At 42.9% G+C, this 22,549-nt stretch overlaps 1 protein-coding gene across 2 annotated transcripts in view; it reads right to left on the minus strand.

Annotated features, from left to right (window-relative positions):
- Nucleotides 1-348: 348 nt before the first annotated feature.
- The window catches only part of tmem121ab (transmembrane protein 121Ab), a 39,833-nt gene continuing 17,632 nt past the window's right edge, over nt 349-22,549 (minus strand). For both annotated transcript variants that reach the window (XM_069708594.1, XM_069708595.1), the window contains exon 2: nt 349-3,108. In XM_069708594.1, the coding sequence (XP_069564695.1) occupies nt 1,318-2,262 (945 nt within the window). In that variant the 5' untranslated portion in view covers nt 2,263-3,108 and the 3' untranslated portion in view covers nt 349-1,317. The remainder of the gene's footprint in view (nt 3,109-22,549) is intronic.

Below are 22,549 nucleotides of genomic sequence, written 5' to 3' on the forward strand. Positions count from 1 at the left end.
AGATTACTTTGAAGGGGTGTAATCAATGACAGGTGTGGGACTATAAATAAAAAAATATTAATTTAATAAAAATCAACCGTATGGAGAAAGAAACCATGCTCTCATTATTATTCTTTCATTTAGACTTTTATTAAAACACCATTGGCCTCCAACATGTAAAGAATGTACATAATAATGATAATAATTATTGTAATAATAATGATAATAATAATAATAATAAACTGAATAACATCTGGAATTTCTCTTTTTCTATGTTATTGTATTTTTCTGTATTTTATATTGTCAATTCTTTAGTGAGGTGTTGTCGGGACTCGGATCGCTGCGTTCTCTGACTTCAGGCTTCAGCTAGTTTTAGAGGAATGTACAGTACAGGAAACAAAAAAGTGTCTCTCCCCCTTCGACTTTGTTTTATTTCGGACTCCGACGTAGTTTGTATCAGTTGCAGCCGTCAGCCACTCGCATCTGTTCCAAAACAACTTGAAATAACATAAACCCTCTGTGGCGAACGCCCACGCATTCAGGAATACATACTCTATAGATTTGTGTGACACACACACACACACACACACACACACACACACACACACACACACACACACACACACACACACACACACACACACACACACATAGTAAAACACACTCGTGGATGCCTGCGGTGGACGGTATAGTGCTGTGCGCCAGTGCTTTAATCAGACCTGTGGTCATAAAGCGTCGCACTGACCGAGGCAGCGGCTTCCACAGAGCTCCTTCCTCAGCAGAACCGAACGTGGGAGCCGCCAACCTCGCTGTCGCACAACACAGATAGCCCCTCATGACCGACCCCCGTCACACTCCGCTCCTCCTCTCCATCAGTGCCTCACACTGAGTGCTTTGTCCTTTGGTGCTGGAATTCAAAGGAAATGCCACAGATGCACTGTCAAAAAAGTGACCTTTTAAAAAATACAAGATACTCACTGAGGGGGATCCAGCTGTCCATTTCACACATGATGTCACCAGGCTGCGCAGTGTGGCGATTGTCTCTTAATAAAGTTTGAACTTTTAAAACATATGAAACAATTAAAAACACAACAGCACGATAAAAACCTTTGTTTGGACTCTAAAGTCTGCCCGCTGCACTCAAGTCAAGTGTGGGTTTACAGTATATTCTGACAGGCAGGTGATGCTAAAAATCTCTTTTATGGTTTCACAGCAGTTCATGTGGGCCTGACAAGAGCAGAATATCATCCTGTCATGCAGCCGATTTCTCTATCCTCTATCCTCCCACTCCTGGAGCTTCCGGTCGGCGCCTGATGGAGCTCAGTGCAGCGCTGGCGGTCATGTGTCGATGACGTCTTGCGCCGGCGAAGGTTCGTGCGGCAAACTGGTGGCGTTGGGCAGCGGCTGCGTGTGGCTGACGGAGTTCTGCTGCAGCTCCAGCGCCATCGCGTTCTGCGGGTGGGGGAACTCCTTCACCTGCCGGCGGTACTCCAGGAAGGTGGACGCCTTGGTGGCGATGGCCACCACGTTCTTGCCGACGAAGATGGTGGAAACACGGCTGTCCTGAAACAACACCATGTTTACACCCCGTATGAGGATGGTGACCACGTTTATGGTGACCAGGCTGAGGACTGGGTACAGCATCATCTTCTGGGGGGACATGTGCTCCCCCTGCATGCTGATTTCACTGAGTGACACGCAGGGCAGGATAAGCAGCAGGATGTAGCAGTAGAAGAACATCAGGCCCTCGGCCCAGATGGGCAGGCCTGTCCGCTGCGGCTCCCACAGGTTGGCTTGGATATCCAGCAGGTCCAGCAGGTCCAGAGCCACCCAGAACAGACGACTCCTCATGTCCTCCTTCTTCCGGAAAGTTCTCACATATTCCATACTATCCAGGGCCACTAGGACCAGGTATAAACCTGGCACACACACAGACAACAGTAAAGTCAAAGCCTTTCGTGCCACTGTCTCCAGACTTTTCCTGTCAGCCTTGCAATTCTGAAAGACAAAGTAGAGTTTGATCTCCAGGACAAAGATGTACAGAAACCACAGGATCATGGCGTATCCCCGTCGGGCGGTGCGCACCTCGGCGCCGACCCACACCGCCACGTACCGCAGCACTATGAGGAAGCATACATCCCCTACCAGCACTATAATACACACACCAATCTTCCTGGGACCCTGGTTCTGCTCCACCAGGTAGGCGTCCATGAAGGCCATGCTGGTCATGATGACGATGGTGGTCAGGCACACGTGGCGTTTGTCGGGGGGCGGCAACACCATGGCGAGGGCACCTGTTGGCTCTCACTCTCAGGCCACAGCTTTGAGAAGTAAAAATAAAATAGTCCAGAAGGTGCCGTTTACACCCTAAACCTGCAACGTTGGAGAGTGAAGGAGATTTAAGGTGCTCTGAGAGATTTCGTATGCGTGAGAGCACCTGCTGCGTGTCTAATATTGAAATAATACAATATGTCACTGCACTTTGTGGTCTGTGGAGGATTATTGCAGTGTAGAAGCAGAGCCTTGTGTGGGGTCAGCTGAGAGATCCTGGCTGCTGATTGCGCTCAGACCATGTGAAAACAGGGGCATCACCTCGTTACTCAGCGCACTTCCATTGATCCAGCTCCGCCCCTGAGCAGCAGCTACACCGAGGGCTCTACGGCTGACACACCATGACGGATCGTAATCCACACGGTCGGACGCAGAATACTCAGAGAGCAGACTTGGTCTAAAGGACATGTGATGGCAAGATGGGACACGGTGCTCCGGCGTAGGAATGTTTATGGAGGTGTTTGTATTTGTACGACACGGTGTAGCAAGCGGTGGACGTATGCCCGCGTGTGCTGCAGCTCGGCATGTGCGAGGAATCCCTCTTTGGATAGCCCTGTAGATGGTGGTGCAGTGTGTGTGGCTCCTCGCAGTCCTGCAGTGTGTGTGAAGGGAAATGGAGGAGAGGAGTCTGCAGTGGCCAGAGGCCCCCAGCCGCCATAAATCACAGAGACAGCAGGTCAACGGCCCGTGAGGCCTTGCGTCTGACGCCGGCTTCCCCGGGGGGAGGCTCTTACGCTGGGCTGAAGATCCATCTTTTCCCCCCCCTCTCCTCTCGCCACGTGGCGGCCTCTCCACAGCCTAGAGGAGGGAGAAATAAAGAGGAGAAGAGGGGGAGGGCGGAGGAGAGGAAGAGGGAGAGGGAGAAGGAGAAAAAAAAACCTGTCAGCACTACTGGGCCATATAACACAGTTTCATTGCCAATGGCCCTCCACATATGAGGAGCCAAGTAATGTGTCAGCTTGGCTCAAATATAGCCTGTTTCACTATTGATGGGACAGAACATATTGCACACGTAAGACCGCTTCGGGATGTTTTTACCTCGCCGTTGTCTGTCATGTGTCACATGACATCTGGATGTATGGCTTAATATACTCCCATGGCACTGTTAATATATTCAGCATATTTAATACCCAGTAGTTTAATTTTGAGAGTTAAATTATTAGAGGATTTATTACAAAAACTTGTACAGACTCATTTTTAAGTCTCGCACGGTAGATAACTGCTCTGCCTCTTTTTCTTTTTCCACATTACTTGGCTTTACATTTCCTTCTCGGGCGAGAGTAAATGGGATAAACGATGGCAAAGGGTTCATTTCCTGCACATATTTTTAAGTCAGTCTGTAGTTTCCAAGCTGAAACAAGGAAATTATGATTGCGGTTTGTGTGCAGTAGGATTTTTTTTTTTTTTTTTTACCAAGGTATTACACTGTCATGGTGAAAAAAAACCAACAACTCACATTTCAGCTGTCATGTGTCTCCTTCATGCATGCTCGATGTCTAAAAGGTGTCAGACCGATATTGATAATGATAACCTCGTCCATATTTCATTTCACCGTCGTTTCAAGCTCCATTTACTGTTTCCAGTTACACTCTATTTTGGCTGAATGATATTTCAAGGTGTTTCTGTTTTGACCCGTTTAGTCTTCGAGCTGATGTGTGTGTCGAAGCGTGTGACATGTTGGGTTTTGGGGAGGCTGCGAGGGCATCTGGAAAGGGAAAAAAATAGTGTACAGATGCCAAGCGCTTAACTCGCCAGGAGGGAGCCCACGCTGTGCACTGGCCTCATCCATAAATAACGCAGCATGTCTAAATATTAGCATGAAGAGGCCGGGTATAAGAAAGTGAAATGTGTTAATTGAGCAGAAACGTCTCCCTCGGTTCAGGTTTGGTGAGCTTCACATTCAGCAGAAACGAGAATTTATCTGTCACTCTGCTCATTTCTGTCTGCTCCTCATGTCACTGGATCCTTCAGGCAGAACACGTATAAATTACATTAGTGTTTCTGTCAGCTGAGGTACGTTTCACATCAAGATATGACTGTATCAGTCAGACAGCGCTGGCACTGGTCCGACAAACAGAGTTGTTTGGCTGAAGCGAGTCACATTGAAAACTTCTGTGGGTGTAGACATCCCAAAATAGCCTCCCATTCCAGAATGAATGCAGTTAGGATCATTTTAACGTACTGACCCAGATAGAAGCTTCATATAATATGTAATATTCTCCCTCTAACTCTATGCATGGCAAACCAGTTGGTTTTCTGCAGCCTATTCCAGTGTTTATCAACGTATCTCAATATGATGAAAATCGGAAAAGTTAACACGAGTCGCAGCTAACCTCAGTGCGCTTAAATAATGCTCGTAACAACTGAAACATGCTGATACGTAGCAGACACGTGCACATGTTCACCGTATTAGTTTAGCGTGTTGAAATACTACATGGCAAATTTCTGGAGTGAAATATCCTGGAGTTCAACAAAGAGTTTGATTTTGGGAGTTTATTTTCTCCAGCTTGTGTTCAGTGTTACTCTCTGGTGGGGTAATACTTTGGGGTTCATTCGCTGAGTGTTGAGGAGCACGATTCAACACGACTCCCGGTGTTTACGGCACAGCTTTGTTGCTGTATTAGCATTTCCCAGCATGCCTTAGTTATTTCTTCCTAACTTTTGAGAAAAAAGCGACCAAATTAAATCAAAGTGATGGGCAAAAATATAGTTTTGTTAAAACATGCTGTTTATTAATATTTCAATGAAGACATAATGATAAATAAAATGGGGCTATCATTGTAAACCATAAATGTACAAGATAGGAACGCTACATATCTTCCAATCACAGTGGCACTAATACATTGGTGAGTTTTCATCCAGCATTAATTGTTGCACACTGCATATAAATGCATATATATTAGTTACGAATATGTTGTTATCTCGTAGTCAGTCTTACCTGAAACCTTTATAGTGTGATGACACTTTAACTCCATGAAGGTCAAACAATTCACACTTTTAAGTGTTGACCGTTAACATTGTGAAAGAGTTCACGTTCAAACAACTCAAGGTTAAAGTAGAATTTACTCTTCATGGGAGTCGAGTTTTAACTACCGAAGAGTTCAAGGTTCAACTCCTGAAAAGTGTTAAAAATTAACTCCAAGAAAAGAGTTCCTTCCACTCTGCTTGAGAGTGAATTCGATGGTCTCGCATACAAGCTAAAAGAGTTGATTTGAACTGACAGAGTTTATTCCAAAGATGTAAATTTGCTGCATACAAAGTTAAGGCATCACTAGAGTCAGTAGGATTCTTTATCTGTACAAAATGTTATTGTGAACCATCGATTGTTACTGTCTGGTTGAAAGTAGTGGTCAGACTGACTAACTATACTGTTCCTGCTGCTAACACATCTAAACATCCAACACAAATTTGTTATATCCATTGGCAAAGATTCGACTAACAATGACTATTAATGTTTAATAAATCATCGATGTTATTAATCCGTGGATTAAAAACTCATTAGGTTTCTCACTAATTGTTAAGCTATTAAATCTGCAGTTACAAACGCGAGTACGTTCTTGTGTAGCGCCATCTATATGCAAGTAGTTAATAATAGTTAATAATTCTGCAAAATGTATCAGAGTTGATGTGTGCGTGTATGTTGTTGATAAATGCATTTTTGTCTGGATTGGTTGCAGCTCTTTTCTAGAAATAAGTGGTCAAACCATTTAGAGGAAGTTTCCCCAAATCTGGCAACCCAAACGTTGTTGGCTTTCAATTGATCGATAACAGTATAAATGACAATAAAATTGTTTATAGATCCATTAGTTACTAACCCTTCTCTACAACTTGCCTCTTTACAGAGTGCCCTAAATAGAAAGTGGTATTAACCAAACAAGAAATGCCATCAACAGTGTTTCTAATAAAAACTGTCAAATTTCTGACCTCACCGATTTCTGAACATTTTAGCATAACAATTGCAAACCTTTTTGTGATATTGATTTGCTTCCCTGAGAAATAAAACAATTCAGCCATGCATTACAAATTGTTCCCCCACTAAATTTACTTTTAAAATTCGGAGACTTCTATTTCACTTCTTCACTAACGGAGCTTAAGAGAGATTTAAGTGCATTATAAATAAACATGACTCTGCTTTCAGACCCGCTGTGTGGAATCACTAAGGCAAAAATGCGCTATTGAGCTTTTTGACTTTGATCCAGAGCATTTTATTTTTCATCAGAAAATGCAATCCTTGAAAAACATGAACCGTACATAAAGGATATACGGAAGAATTCCACTCTAATAGGTCCTCGCAAGAATTTGAATAGATGCATTTTATGCCGTCATCGGCACGTGCCCTATTGTGTGCCGAAGATGAAAAATAACGTTATCTAATAAAATCTCAAATCAAAGGCTGTCGGTGGAAGCCCAGTCGAAGAGCACGGCACCAGAAAGAGCATCACTTGTAATCCAAACATGGATGTGACTGTTTAAAAGCCATTATGTAGAATACGGACTAAGTAAGAGATTAAATTCATAAAATGGTGATTAATTGACTGATTAGCAGAATGCTGCGGGTCATTAAGGAGCTATAAGGAAGACTGCTCACACATATACAGTACATCACATCATCATTTAAATGCCATTAGTTATCAAAAAAGACTTTGAGATTGTTTCCCTAATGAGCGGATTACAGCCGGCCTGATAATATGAGAGCGCTAAATTGGATGGTTTGAACCTCCTGAGGAATTGTGACTTCGGCTGCGAAACGCAGATCTGGAGATGTCATCGGCGTGATTCGGTGCGAGACCGTGCACCCCCACGAAACAGGAAGCTGATGAACTCTGACAATATTAGATCATTTTTAATCCTCTCTGTCACATTCTGTAGAAAAGTGCCTTTGTCTGTGTGAAATGATGACAGAAGTGCACTGCTCTGTTTTGCATATTCTGTTCAGCATTTATAATGCATAACTCAAGGCAGAAGATAAGCCCAGGGTGTTAATGCAGAATTCGGAAAAAAAAGAAAAAAAGAAAAAAAAAGAACAGAAAGAAATGTCCATTGATATGAGATTTGACAGCTGTGACAACTATGATTTCACATCTTTGCTTGGCTTTTTTTTTTTTTTCTTTCTCTCTGTCAGAGCCAGGGGGGCCGTGGTGTATATAGCACTGTGTATGTTTCTGCTCTCCGAACAGGCTTCAATTACTGCGTATTAATTATGGTGGACTATAAATAGGCAACATGGAGGGCTGTGAACTGGCAGGACAGCATTTCTTCACAGAGGGAGGCTATAATTGTGTCTGTGGTCCAGGCCATTATCTCTCTAAACAGTCGGAGCTTCCTTGTCAGGCAGTTATTTTAACAGTTAGGCCCCCTGACTCGCCGCAGGCTCCCACATGGATCACAACAAGCACAAAGTTTGGGGCAGCAAGTGGCATTAGTGCTACTTTTCTTGGTGTTTTTCTGAATCTAAAAAAACTAAAACGCTGTAGAAGATCAGTTTGTGCCAAAGAACAAGACAGTCAGTACAGCAGGAAGAACAGTGCTTTGGCACAGGATGCGTTCGCTTTCTACTGTGTGGAAAAAACCCCCCCATCAAATCAAAACCGTATTTAAATGGAGCCATTTCCAGGTGTTGCATTTGAACGCGAGCATGAAAAACAGTCTCTGAAGCACTTACTTAACTTAATTACCTGTGTTCTCGTTTGAGTGATTTTTGTCTTTTTTTTTTGACGCAGGCTCTGAGCTTAAAGATAGTAAAGTCTTTCAAGCCCCGAGAAGCTTTTCTTTTAACACTGAGCTGTTCTGACACTTCATACACCTTGTGAAGGTTGCGAGTTGGCCCTTGTTTACAGCAGCGAAATCATTTCATCCTGCAACTGTAAATGGTATGCCCGGTTACCTGTAGGCTTCAAAGAAAACTGAGATTTGTACGCTTTTGGGAAGCCGTTTTTTTTTTATGCATGAAATGCATCGTATTACATCCTCAACTCTGTTTCCTCTCCACGCTTTCCCTCTCCTTTCTCCCGCCTCAAAACCCCGAGGATGATCAAATGTTTGCGTCAATGTCAGCAACACTGCAGTGGGACGGCGCCGGTCTCCAGAGCGTGCCGTTTTGTCCGATATTTATGTCAGGTTGTCTTCATTAGGGCCTGAATGAGACCCATATGTCGTCTTGGCTGCCAGCCACCTCCATCATCTCAGCAGGTGTTCTGCGTCGTCCTTTGTGTTACAGTCGGCGCTTGGCTAGTTTTGGGAGAGATGGCAGATTGCTTTGAATTTCCTCAGTACACACAGTACAGCTCAGCACAGCTTAGTTGAACAAATGCTTGTACACACAGAAACTAAACACACATGCACAGTGTACGAAAGCTTGGAGACTTCCAGCTTTTTCTTGCCCAGAAGGTCGCTGACAGGATCGCAATCGGCGGGTCGCGTCTCTATCCCAACTTTCACGGCCCGATAACGTTCTGTAACCGCACGCTGATCACGTATGTCCCGTACTGACTTTAACATGGCGTAGTCCTCTATCCCCGGATCCCTGAATACATGCTAAAAACGTGTCTCATGTCCCCCACTGGGACCAATAACAAACCTGGCTGCATTGAAAGAGGTCTGATTTGATTTCCTCAGTTGCACTGACGAATGTACGTGACATCTCGGAGGAGCTCGATACATTTCCTTCACGTATTAGAAGCTCCAGACTGAGCTGTCCTCACGGGGCTTCGCCTCGTCTGCACCGCATTATTCAAAGGTATTTCTACTGTATCTAATGCCGTGGGGGTGAACGGAAATTCTCACGTATATTTTGCATTGTGTTGTCATTTTTGGCAGGTTTAGTCCTTTCTACTTGCTTTGTGCAATTCAAAGGCGCACACATCAATTAGTCATAAAACAATACACAGACTTTATGTTCCTGGCTTCTCTTAGATTCCCATTCTGTTGTTTTCTTCTTGTCCCTGTATAATATGCTTGTTACTGCTTATACGGTTGGACTGGGTTCGAATACTGAAGAGGATCTCAAACTAAGAAGGCGGCTGTGTTTTGGCTAAGCTCATTTTATCACCCATTATGGTTGATTAAGGCTGATCCTCACACTACTTTGCCATGTCACGTTGTGTGTGTGAGTGATGAGCGCTAAGGGTTGATTTCAACCCATAACTGTAACTAACCCAATCTGTATTTGGGCTGTCTGTTCTTTTAAAACAGCCGTGGGTGTTGATCAAACGCGCGACACATGACAAAGGATGGATAGCTGCTGTGCAGGCTCGGCTCCCGCAATAGGCATTGCATAGGGTTAAATGTTGAAAGCAGCTCAAAAAGTGCTTCCCTCTAACTTGGCCCTCAGCAGCAGAGACAAGGGGCTTTTCAACATGACAGACGCGTCTTTTTCTCCACTGCCAACTTTCAAACGGCCATAATGCGCGCAGCATCAATCAAAGTGTATTCTTTATTCACAAAGCTGGGGAGAGGATCAAAGGCACCATGCCATAGTGACTCATCATCAAAGGGAAGAGCAGCCCTCTGACACCCCACCCGGCATTTAGTCGCTGACATGGGACGCAAAGATTAGTAGTTACCCAACATATACACATGAGACAAGACACTCTCTTAAAGCACTGCCCAGGACAGACGCTGTTTAAGTGAAAAGTTGAACCAGTTGTTGAAGTACTTGTTCTGTTTCTTAATCACATGCAGCTTGCAAAAGACTGATGCACTGTTCACAGCTAGCCTGGTGTTAACAGACCTGAATTCACTGCATGAACACATTGATCCAGCCACACTAGATAATGGGTCAGCGTTAGTAGTCGTTAATATTGGAACTATTGCAACGGACTTTAACCAGTCGGCATTGAGCAACACGTGTGTCAAAAAAAAACTCTACCATTATTAAAACTACATTTAGAAAAAAGACACGTGACTTAAATGTCATCGCACTTTGCCACCAACACTAGTCAATGAATTGGTGCTCCCCTTAGAGTAGCAGTTCAAACGTTAATGCCAAAAGTGTTTCCAGACTATCATCAAAGCGTGGAAAACTGAAGCTGACGGAGCCAGGCATCTTCAGAAAGTCATGAGTATTCAATTAGCCTCTTTAATTCGATGTTTGAACTCGTGTTTCAACCGCAATTTCTCATTCGGAAGCTTCTTTCATCTGTGTCTCAGAAAAAGTGTATCCCGGGGTCTACCCTTTATATTTTATAAATGTACGTAATTTCGTAAAACTATATCCGATTAGCCCTGAGCAATACTACTATGATTATTTATAAATCTAGGAGGCATCACCTTCAATCTCATCAAAACCCCATTTTCTAACGAACTGACATAGCGATGCATACTGTGATGCACTGTAGTGCGAGACCTGTACTGTGTGCACTAAACCAAAGACAAGTTGTACCAAAACCCAAAGCCAGTGTCAAAGAGCATTTTGAAATACAGAAGTAAACACCGTTCCAAGACAGGCATACGGATCTACACACAGAGTTCAAAGTGGAGCGACTTTTAGTCGTTAATGTTAATCAACACGTCGTCAAAATGTCAATATCCTTCTCCCCATTAAATTTTGATTGAGTTCCATCCACTCTCTTCTCACTTGTTTCTAACTTTTTAACTCAACTGGCCTCAGTCTGTCAAACTAATTACATACTTTTTCCCGCAATACATCCTGTTGAGCAAATTAAAAATTTTGGTGCTTCATTTTTAAAAATTTGTTTTCCGAAAAATATAAATGTGATTTGGATTTGAATTTCTGTTCTAGAACAGAGCTTAAGAATTTCTGGTTTTACTCTGTCTCTCTATAGCACACTGGGTACATTTTTCTGCGTCAAAGTTAAAAATTGATTAAACAAAGTAAAGTTTCTTAACCATAAAACTCATTATACAAAGTCATTTTCCATTGTTATTTTAAGACTTTTGATTAATGCAGCTTCAAAGATAAAATGTGCGATGTTCTGCCAATGAAGAGCCCTTTCGCCATTGTTTTAAGCGAACAAGATGAATTTCATGCAGTGAAAACAAACATTGGCTTGTTGCCATCGGTGCAAACCTGACCTCGTGAAGGAAAATACCGCTGAATTTAAGAATAATTGCTGTTAACACCTGTGGTTTGGGGTATTTCAGGTGACTTGCAAAATACACTTTAATACCCAAATGTGCTTTTGCCTCTAATGGTGCTGTCTGTTTCAATCAAAGAAATGTTACCTCATCCCCAAGAAATAACCCTTCGTTTTCTCACTTTTTTTAAAACTCCCAAATGGCAGTCAGTGAAGCACGGCCATACATAAATCCCAGCTGCTTTGTCCCTGCCTTTGTTTTTGGATCCAAAACCCAAGCAATAACAATTAGCAATTCCTGAATAATTAAGTTTAGCGTCTTTTTAATCCCTTATGTTAAAAAAAAACCACCTTCAAGCACATACTTTAACTACCCCTCGCACTGGTAATTGGATTGTCCCTTTTTAAGTGATCGTTGGACTCCCCTTTAATTTTTTTTATCGAGGGCCACAAAACTGCATAAAATGCTGCAGTGATTACCATTTCCCCTCATCTCGGCGCACACAAACACAGCGACACACACAGAGACAAACATCTCTGGCATGGCACTGAAGTTGTTCCATGGTAACACGCCATTACACTCTCCTCTAGCTTTTAATTCTCCCATGTACCCATGCAAGAGTTTTAACAAGCATATTGATTGGCCCATGTGATACCAGCTCTCTTTCATTTCTCTAATGATAATTTGGGTGTGTGATCAACCAGGTAAAGAAGGGATTTTCATCCAGCGGTTTTACAGGGAGATCTATTTAATCTTTGTGTCAATAATGCGTCCCGCCCCCCCTCTCCTAAGCTTCCTTTTTTGCCATGGCTTGTGATTCCTTCTCTGTTCACTGTTGCTATTTCTAATCTGGCCCCCCTAAGGGAGGTGGCACCCATACCTCATTCCAATCATGCTTCCTCTCTGTTTGCTTTCATCCTACTTGAGGGTAAAATGACTTCCCGAAGACATCAAAACCTCAGAGGTCCTATTCAATATTTAACATTTCTGTATTGGCTTTATGCGGCAAATAGCAGCTGAAATGTAGAAAGGAAGATTCCCGAGAGCTTTATCAGGTATAGTGTTTAACCACTAAAGCTCTTTTAAAGCTTTGTTTTCTGTCTCAATTAAAACACCCACTCACCGTGCTGTTGCCACTACTTTGCATAAGCCAGATGTGCGCTGGCAGGCAAGAGGGCAAGACCAGTCACCTTCACACACTGTCCTCCAGAGGGAAAAGTTACTTGGGTGGGGTGGGGTAGAGGGAGGGGGGGGGGCAGAGTAAGAAGACGAGATGGAGCAAAAAGGTAAAAGAGGAAGGATTGCTGTCCTACGTGATTGAATAAAAAGCAAAAACAGAATGTGATGCAGGGAGGATTTGAAGTGCTGCTAATGAGCTCGCAGTTAAATCGGATAGTTTTACAGAGGAAACATTTAAATATCAGCAGCCACGGATTTATGATGAGAATGTGGAAAATGGGCAGAGAGAAGCAGAACGATGTCCCTTTCAACAAGTCATTTAATCTTGCATTCAGCCTTTAAAACTTATTTTCCATGGAGCAAGTGAAGGAAATCTGTTGATGGTGTGTGAAACGTTCCCCATTATGATAATGATGGATTTTTAAAACTCAATACAAGCTCATTTACCTGAATTAAAGTTGTCTGGCAGCGAAAAGAGGATCTTTGTCAGATTCTGCTCATGAAGCTCTGTATTGCAAGTGAATTTGGGTATTTGACAAACTGTTGCAAAACTTCAAATGTGTCTCACGGGCTGAAAGGCAACGCCTGCTTTGTATGATAATGAAATGGAAAACAATATTTCACTCAGGATTAGACAGTTGTTCACCGTGCGACACACTGAGAAGCGTTGATTTTTGTTTTTTTTAACAGCTGCTTCTGCTGAGATGTGTTTGGGTATGACTCGAACATTAGGAGGTGCCCATGCATCTCTAAATGACAGGAGCCACACAATTTATATTTTCTCATTGGAACTCGATCAAATTACTTTTCCAACTGTGATTATTTCACTGTGGCTGTCAGCTGAATGTCTTTCATATTCTGCATGCCTTCATCTCCTTATGAGCCCTCCCCACCCCCCGTTTCACCAGCAATTATTAGCTGTGTCATTGTGAACACGCAATTGTAGCTTTTGGCATGTTGTTATGAATCTTCTCAGCAGTGTTCGATGTTTGATGGGCAGTCGATGCTGATGGGATAATTTGGCTGTGTATTGCAACTGTGAAGCAGGAGCTGTTCAGCTTTCAAACATACCTCCAGTTTATTTCTTATTCTTACAACAGTGTGGGCAAATTATTTGAAAACGCAATCAAACAGTGATGACTGTTTACTCCCCAGCGATTGCACAAAACACGCCAAAAGCCCTGTCCCCAGTGGAGACACCAGATTTACACTTCCTCCAACTGTGAACAAAACTGTGATGCCCGAATGTAAACTCAAGAGTGGCTAACAGACCAGCTAAAAAAAACAACACATGTATAGCAACTTTGTAATTACTATTAGACAAAAAGTAATTTGTTCCTTTCTATTACTCAGACTACTAAACTGTCAAAGGTGCCTATAAACAGCATCCAAACTATATAGAACCACATGTTGCATCTTCTGTATTTACATCATGGTATCATGCCAAGTGCACTAGATTGTACCGTGCCAGGGTCACGTTTTGCCTCGCCTAGGCGTGAATAATACACGCTTGTATGACCGTTGAGGGAGGTGGTCATGTGACGATAAATTCCGGAGGAGGTCAGAGGTGGTGTGATGGAGCCAACACTGGACTTTCACCTCAGAGATGTGTTTTCCAATCTGTGAGAAAGCAAAAGTCAACAAAGATTTATTTTAAGTAACGTAAATAAGTTATTTACATAACGTATTATATTTACGTGACGTAATTAACATCCGTAAAATGACTTTCTTTAACCCAAACTATGATCTACATGAACCACGTAGTTTTGGTGCCTAAACTGAACCAAATTGTGAATTTGTTACTTTTCATAACAAGGCGAGCCTCCTGTAGTGGACTGCCGGGTGCATCAGACGCTTTGGCGTGATACCGGGTTGGTATTTAACGTGCATGGAGATGGTTTAAAAGCAACAATCTGACAGTTTAAAGGAATTCTACTGACTACGTGACAACCAGTCATCCCATCTTCACAGTGAAGCAGTTGGGTTCACACACCAACTCTGAATAAAACCCAGGTGATTCTTAAATGTAGGCCTACCAGTGGCTGAGGAGCCAGCTAAGAAACACAACATGTAGACTTTCTCTTCTTTAGTTGAAGCTTCCATACACCTCCATCCTCTGTGCCAACGTATCTACCAGTCTCCTCAGTCACACCACAGGGTTGGAATTGATATCACTGCTCCCATTTACCTCTTGGGAGGAGTGAACATGAGCCAATCTGCACGCATTTTAGTAAAAGATTCCCGGATTATGATTTGCGATAACATACTATGCTGTAAATGTATGGACACAAACACACGTGCAAACATGATGTATAATACTGTATAAAAAAAGGCTTGAAGTCCAACCCATCGCCCACCCACACTGTGTTTTCACTTATGTTGGCTCACTGTGTAGGGACATAAAAAAACAGCTCTTGATCGACATCTGATTGACATCTGATAATTGTGTTACAGCTGTTCGGGAGGCCCAAATTACACTTTTACCACGTACGGTTGATTTTCAACAGAAGCTAAGATTTACGGCCCTGAAGGAAATTTGCCAAGGACAAAAACGGCATCGGCTTTTAAGACACATCCAGTGCGTACACAAGCTATCACATGCCCGCATGCAATGCATACAATACATGCACAAACTGCCATCAGCCAGCAGGACTTCGTGCAACATGGGGACCCATGGCAATATAGCCAACAAGTGATAAGGTGACTGCAGAATTTGGCAGGATCTAAATTTGTGATACTATTACTGCTGGCACCATTTGTGCAAGATAACACAATAACAGCTGAAGGCGGCGGTGCTACTAGATAGTGATCTGTGATCGGGGGCCTGAAAGCCAGTGAGTCAATACAGTCCTCCATTATACAATTTACTGTACATTCAGTAACAATTAGGGCTCAGGTGTTTTATTATGTGCTCTGAAAATAATAAGGCCCAATCTAGAATCGATTACTGTGAGTAGGGGTCACTTTATGGAATCATTAAAATTGATTACTTGCACCATTAATATCAATTATTGGTGCAAGTTTATCATTTAACAATTTGCACAGTGCAAGAACTAGTGCACCACAAAGCCCTTTCTACACAATGATCTTTGTCAAATACAACAAGCATCCACCTAAAGATAATGGCATATTCTGTTGTACATAATGCAGGCATCTTCCTATCAATTAGCGAGATCTAAAGACAGGCATCAAAGAGTGACATGAACATCAGGTTGTCTGATGCAAACACCCCTACGGAGCCCCCCCAAACAGATGGGGCACACTAATAAACCTCTGTTGGGTCATGTGTTTCAAACAATGCCACACATTCATTTATAAACAATCAGGAATGCGGAGGAGCCATTAAGATGAGCAATTAACATCTGATGTATTAATTATGTGACGGCAAACAATTCGGCTCGAATAAAGAGCGGAATTTGTATAAACACGTTTAATAGAAGCCTAAAAGTTTTATTGTGCGCGAGTTTATGAGTGATTTATAAGGTTGCGTTGCTGAATTCAGCAGCCTTCAGCATATCAAAAAGGAAAGTGCACGAAGCGAGGGCTCAACTGGCAAAGGCCCGGTCACCTTCTGACGATGAATATGAAAGGGATTGTGGCTGTGCTCTGGCTCAAAAACAACAATATGATAATAAGTCATTATACAATATTCAGTGAGATAAAATTGTATAATGGTGTACAAAAGGGCAGTCACAACATCAGAATTTCACTGCACTTTTATTGTGGCCAAAATAATTCACAATAACAATATTATTGTGATATCTGTGAAAATTTTTTATCAAAATAATAACCCTGTCACGTTATCTGTGTTGATAGTAGGCGGCAGTATTGCCCCTTACTGATTACTGCTCGCTGTGAAACAAATTGGGGAAGGTGGTAATTAAAAAATTGTCAGTATTCTATTTATACTTAATCAGTTGAATGTCATTAAAGATAGATGACATAGATTAATGTCTAACCTAATTTGACCTTTTGGAATACTTTATTTAAAAAAAAAAAAATATATATTTTCTCACATGCAGCATTTACTGTTTTTTTCTCTTGCCATTCCCGATAAAGAAAATGTATAATTACGTTTACACATCTACTGTACAGCAAAACAAAAGAGCTACGCAAATGAAAAAGGTTTTGTCTAAATTGGTATATCTAATGCTGCTCGACTTATATTGGGAAAACTGCATCTTGAATTGATTAGAACAGTGAGGAAAAAAATAATGTCCCATCCTCACTCAAGGTCTCGGATGAAGCTGGGGGGTTGTTGTGAGCTGAAAAGTCAATCTGATCAATCAGCAAACTGCTGTCAGCCTTTTCAAATGAGAACTGTCTCCATCTGTGGAAGTCCTATTCTGATGTGACACACACACACACACACACACACACACACACACACACACACACACACACACACACACACACACACACACACACACACACACACACACACACACACACACACACACACACACACCCCCAAGGCTCGCCTGCACCTTCATAGGCAGCAGACTGTATAAGGGAAGAATAAAAAAAAAAACAGCAAATTGCTGTCTTGTCTTCAGAATATGCGCCGTTTGTCCAAATTGATTCTGCCTTTGGGCTTTGCTGTTGCCTTTATTAACAGCTTAAAAGCCAAAAAGTAATGAGAATTAGCAATTCATCAAAAAGTTATTGGCGGTTTGGTCTCGGCAAACTGGGTTCAAAATCATTCAGGCCGTGGGCTCCTATTTTAGCGATCCTATTTATTTCAGCTCGGAGAGGGACTCGGTGGAAACACTGTTGCCTTCTTCTTTACTTCATTTTGAGGTTTGTAATGTCCTATGACAGAGCAAAGCCCTATTTAATGGCCTCCTACATGGACACGCATTTTAGGTTTTGCTAATTATAGGATACAGCGGTCATAAATTATTCCCTGCTCCTTAGCGCTTTCTCACCCACTCTCTTTTTCCTCATACACAGACGGAAACTCGCACCCTCACACATCCACACGAAGCATACAAACAAAATGACCCATCTGCTGATTTTCACACTGAGGCTGAATGTCACATACAATGGGATGGCGCACACTGACTCGGGGTGGGAGAAAGAGGGGGGGGGAACAGAGCGAGTGAAGAAACGAGAGCAAGGAAAATCCAGCAGTTCATCTCTCCCCTGCTGTTAAAGGCCATTCATAAATACTCAGCCTTCACTCTGCCTCGCAGTCGCAGATTCCACGAGACTCCAGGGCCTCGCCATATCACAAGCAACGCTTTAAATTATCACAACACCAAAGGATGGAAACATAAAATGCAGTTTGACAAAACAAGAGGAGTAGGAGCCAAAAGAGGGCAACACCAAAGCAGCTCGGTAGCAGCAGAACATGCAAGAACTCCCCTGCTGTAATAATGAGACATTCCCAGAGATGCTGTCTTCATTTTTTTAAGGCACATTCAAACTGGAGTACTGTAAGTGCTAAAGCTTCTATTAAAGGGGATTTTTGCAGGACAAATGTGACACAATACATATTTCACTGTCATGTAGTTAATGGGGTCAGCACACGCACACAAAATATTTTGCATATATGTACATGCATTTTGACAGTTTTATTTCCATACACTATCTAGAACAAGGGTCCAACCCTTTTCCTCAGAGAAATCCTTTGATCTACCGAGTAGCTGGTGATCTATTGGTTCGTATTATCTCGTCTATTGAAAAATTACAACTTCAAACATCCCGTACACAAGCTTTCTGATTCAGCTGTATATATAGCTTGATATAAAACATTGTGATAACAGTGTTGAGACCATCACCAATTTTTTATAAAAATTAAAAAGGAGTCATTTTCAAAGATTTAGTTGACATTCAATCTCCAGTATCCATGAGAAATTGTCATCATTGCTCAAACACTCATGACTTTGTTGTTGTTGCTAACAAAATCAACATTGTTTTAAATTAGTAAACCCATGAATGGCTGCTCATATTTTACGGGCTAGTGCAGTAGTGTATACACCAGCCCAGCATCCCTCGTGATGGGTTCTCATGAATTATGTAGATTAGGAGATTCTGCACGTCATCATTTATGACTGCATTCGTTGCCATTGCAGCACTTATGACGGCTGTAATGGAGCGAGATGGAAAACTGAAGTTGTGGAGTTCACGGCGGTCAAAAGAACTGGAATTTTGGTCCTATCAGAGACCTGAAATTAATGTTTATGAACCATAAATATCTTATTATAACCATATATTAGCCATAGTTTATTTGCCATAAGAACAATCTGTCCTAACCTTAACTTACTGTAGGGGCTATGCAAATTTTGCAGAAGAGTGATAATTAGAATAATGTTGGCAATGGGACATGAAGCGAACATGTCATTTAATCCAATGTACTGCAAAATTGCTCAATTGAAAACACATTTACCTTCACTGTAGGCAAAAACTAAATCCTTGTGTATGGTTTAGCCTTTTCAAAAAGATGGAAAAATGTTTGGGCTCTTTATGATAACTCAAGCAGGCATAGACAAGTTTAAAAGGAGTTAATTGTAAGCCAGTCGAATGTTTCCAGATGGTTGTTCCAGATCTGTGTTGAAGTTATTTATTCTCCTCGCAGGGACAAAGACAGCAGGGAGTTGGAGAGTTAGCAGCAGAGAAGCAATTTTGCCTAAAAAGCTGAAGACAGGTGCCTCTAAAGCTGCACTTAGAAACAAAAATCAATGTGAGTGACAAACACGGGCATTACGAATGCACCTATACCTGTGTCTGTTTCTCCCTGTCTTTTTTTTTTTTTTTTTTTTTTGGGTCTGTAGTCTGGTCATAGATGCCGAGTATCCACGAGGGGGACATGCTCCAATTCTCCCATTTCTCTCCTTGAGCGAGCTCACAGATTTCTCCCCTCCTTCCCACTCTGCTCACTTTCTCCACGTCTCCGTTGCCCTGATTTCGTTCTTATTTCCCGCAGCCGGTTTGACCTGCGCTGAGGGGCTGCGGCTCTCAACCTCCTCACCCCTGACCGAGCACAACAATCTTCTCTTGCTCCCCATTATGTTGAGCGTTCGGGTCACAAAAAATTTCCCCTCGGGGATTAATAAAGTAAATACATACCTACCTACCTACCTACCTACATGCCTCGCTCAAGGTCGTCTTTTCAATGCTGCTTATGTTTACGTAGCAAGAGACGGAGAGCAAGAGGAATCGGAATTGAAGCTACACAACACGCAGTCGTTTATAATGACTTAAAGCAGTAATGCAGAGAGGAGGTGGAGGAGCCAAGCAGCGTGCTTAACAGCGCATGTTAACCAGCCACTGGTCTCCTGGCAGAGACGGGGCTGTGATATTGAAGAGCAGGGCTATAATGAAGACCAGGCTCCCTGGAGAGAAAACACTCGTGGCCAGTTTCACAGACATGGATTACGCATAGTCCTCGACTAATTTGCCTTTTCATCCGATGTCCCTGTTGAGAAATCTCTTTAGTTGGAGACGATGTGTAACCGGCCCCCTGAAGTTTCTTCACTTCAGCTGTCTGGCCTCTCTCTGTCTGAAAACCTTGGACTGACATGAGCTCGCTCCAGCCACAGTCTCACCCCGCTCCGCCTGGCAAGGAGTCTAGATTTAAGACTTTAACAGATGGCACAAGTTGTACGACTCGGGCTTATTCATCATGTTAAATATCCCTTAGCCTTCCGCTCTCTTGGCGTAGATTATTCAAATGACGGCTCCCTCATATTTGAAATTAGGCTGCAGACATATCGGCTCATAAATTGTCTCGATCCGACAACACACTCCAGCTGCAGAGAGCTCCTGTGATGCATACCCTCGTGTGTCATCATGTACTATTATTCCATTTGCAACATGCTAGTGGGGGGCTGCGCCAGTGTCAGCCACCCAGATTAGAGTCATAAACCTCGCTGCCGAGATGATGTGACATTTTCACCCGGGCTGTAAAAACCTCCGCGGGCTGATCGCACTCTCACCCTGTAAATTCAAAGCCTTGCAATAAGTGTACCGAGACGGGCACGCGCGCGCTAATGGTTTGCCTAAAGTGTGTATGCACAGCAGAGCCGTGTGCGACCGCTCTCCTTTGTATACTTTCACCTCATTTAAACACATCTTCAGTGTGTACAAATTTATGTACGCACGATTTACAATTCCTAACACAAGACGCATTTGGACGTCGTAACTGCAGCGTATTCATCCGTGACTGAGTGTGTGTGTGTGTGTGCGCACTATAAACATTACAGTATATGCGTAGGTGTGTATTTGCCTCTCTGGCTCTCTCCGTCCTGCTGCATGCAATCTCTGTATGAATATTCATTGCGTACTCTTGCACCGTGTGTGTGTGTGTGTGTGTGTGTGTGTGTGTGTGTGTGTGTGTGTGCGTGTTTGTGTCTGCATGGCACTATCAGTATCTCCCCAATCCATCGGCCGGGGTGGCAGCGGGTTGTACGAGGGAAGGAAAAGGGACAATGAATGACATTGACAGGCGACGTGCTGCAGAACGTCTCCCCCGTTCCGGGGACAGTGAGCTGATCGCTGATAGCAGATGTGTGTCTAATTGCAGAGGGGTTGGGTGCCCTGGATACGTCTCTGTCTCCTCTGTCTCTGCCTGCCAGGAAGCTAAGCCCCCTCCAGAGCTCCCAATCACTGCCTTAATTAGAGGCCTTATCTCTGTCAATCACCGTGCCGTTCGCTCTGCTCTGCGGCCCGCCGCACGGATAACAGGGTAACGGGCCCGGTCAGGACGGCGGGGTGTCACCGAGGACGAGGGAGAATAGAGACAGGAAGGAGAAGGGGAGAAATGCTGAAGGGAGCTGGCAGAAGGAGAGGGAGCATCAGAGAGGCGTGCGTGTTCGCATGTCACTGCTCGCGTGCTGAAGTGTGAATACACTGTGCTGCACAGGTGGTGGGAAAACTGTGTATGTGTGTACTAAAGAGGAAGGATGTGAAAATGTCTTTTTAATTCAAGTAAACGTAGCATTCGCTGATCCATCCAGACAGATCCGCCGAGATACTCGGCTGGAGCTGTTGGAGGTTAAGTGCTTTGCTCAATGGCAGCTCAACAGCAGCTTTTGAGTGCGAGGAGAATAGTGTGCATTTTGCCTTCCTCTCTCACATCTTTCAGCTTGCTTCTTTAAATGATTTTTTTTTGTTTTTTTGTCATAAGACCATGAGTCTACTCTTGAGGCTCCTGCCAAGTCCAAGGATAAAATGATAAAAGCGGAGTATATACAGTATAGTTAAACTTAAAAAGAAAATGCCAATATTGTTTGTATCCTCGGCTATTAAATCTAACTTAATTCACAGATAAGTATCGAAGCCCATTCAGAAGGATTTCAAATCTAGTTGATGGCATTTGGTTATTAAATATTCTCAACAGATTGAAGTATGCGGAGTGTATTCAACCGTGCTAAAGGTGTTGGCTTTGGTGAGCTATGACACTGCGCCATACAGAAGTGATGTAACAGTTTATAGCAATAACAGTAACACTTTGGTACCAAGTTGGTACCAAAATGCTGAAAATGTGGCGGTACTTGCTGTCTGTGGTACTGAAGGCACTGACAGGACGAAAGTTAAAAATAACAATAACATTTTGCATTTAAATGAGAAGATCATTATAAAGTTCTAAACGGCCAAGAGACAGAATGCAAACAGACAAAAGGAGAAAATCCCTTCAGGCTTATCGGCGCAGCTCAAAGACGGACACCCAGATCTGTTCACAGATTTCAACTTGAGAGAGTTTGTTGTTGTTCACTTTATACTGAAAACACGTTGTCAGTCACAATGTTTTACAACCTGACATGTTTTTGTTTGCGAACTTGCTCGTATTGTAGCAACGCTTCACAGACAACATTCACGACGCTGGCTTGTGAGTTTTTAAAGAAGCAGCAGCAGTGCAACGTGGGATTTTTCCGATACAAAAGCAATTAAGTCTTTTAAAAGAAATCGCATGCTGATTTGTCCATATTCATATTTCAGTTCTTTTAGAGAATAAGATGAGTAAATTCATATCGAAGTCATGTCTGCAATGTGAATATGATCTGGAGCTGCGATGTGCTCA

The sequence above is a fragment of the Brachyistius frenatus genome, unplaced genomic scaffold (assembly GCF_029030835.1).
Source record: "Brachyistius frenatus isolate BFR_SWC_R1_liver_20210118 unplaced genomic scaffold, ASM2903083v1 Contig_76, whole genome shotgun sequence".
NCBI classification, from domain to species: domain Eukaryota; kingdom Metazoa; phylum Chordata; class Actinopteri; family Embiotocidae; genus Brachyistius; species Brachyistius frenatus.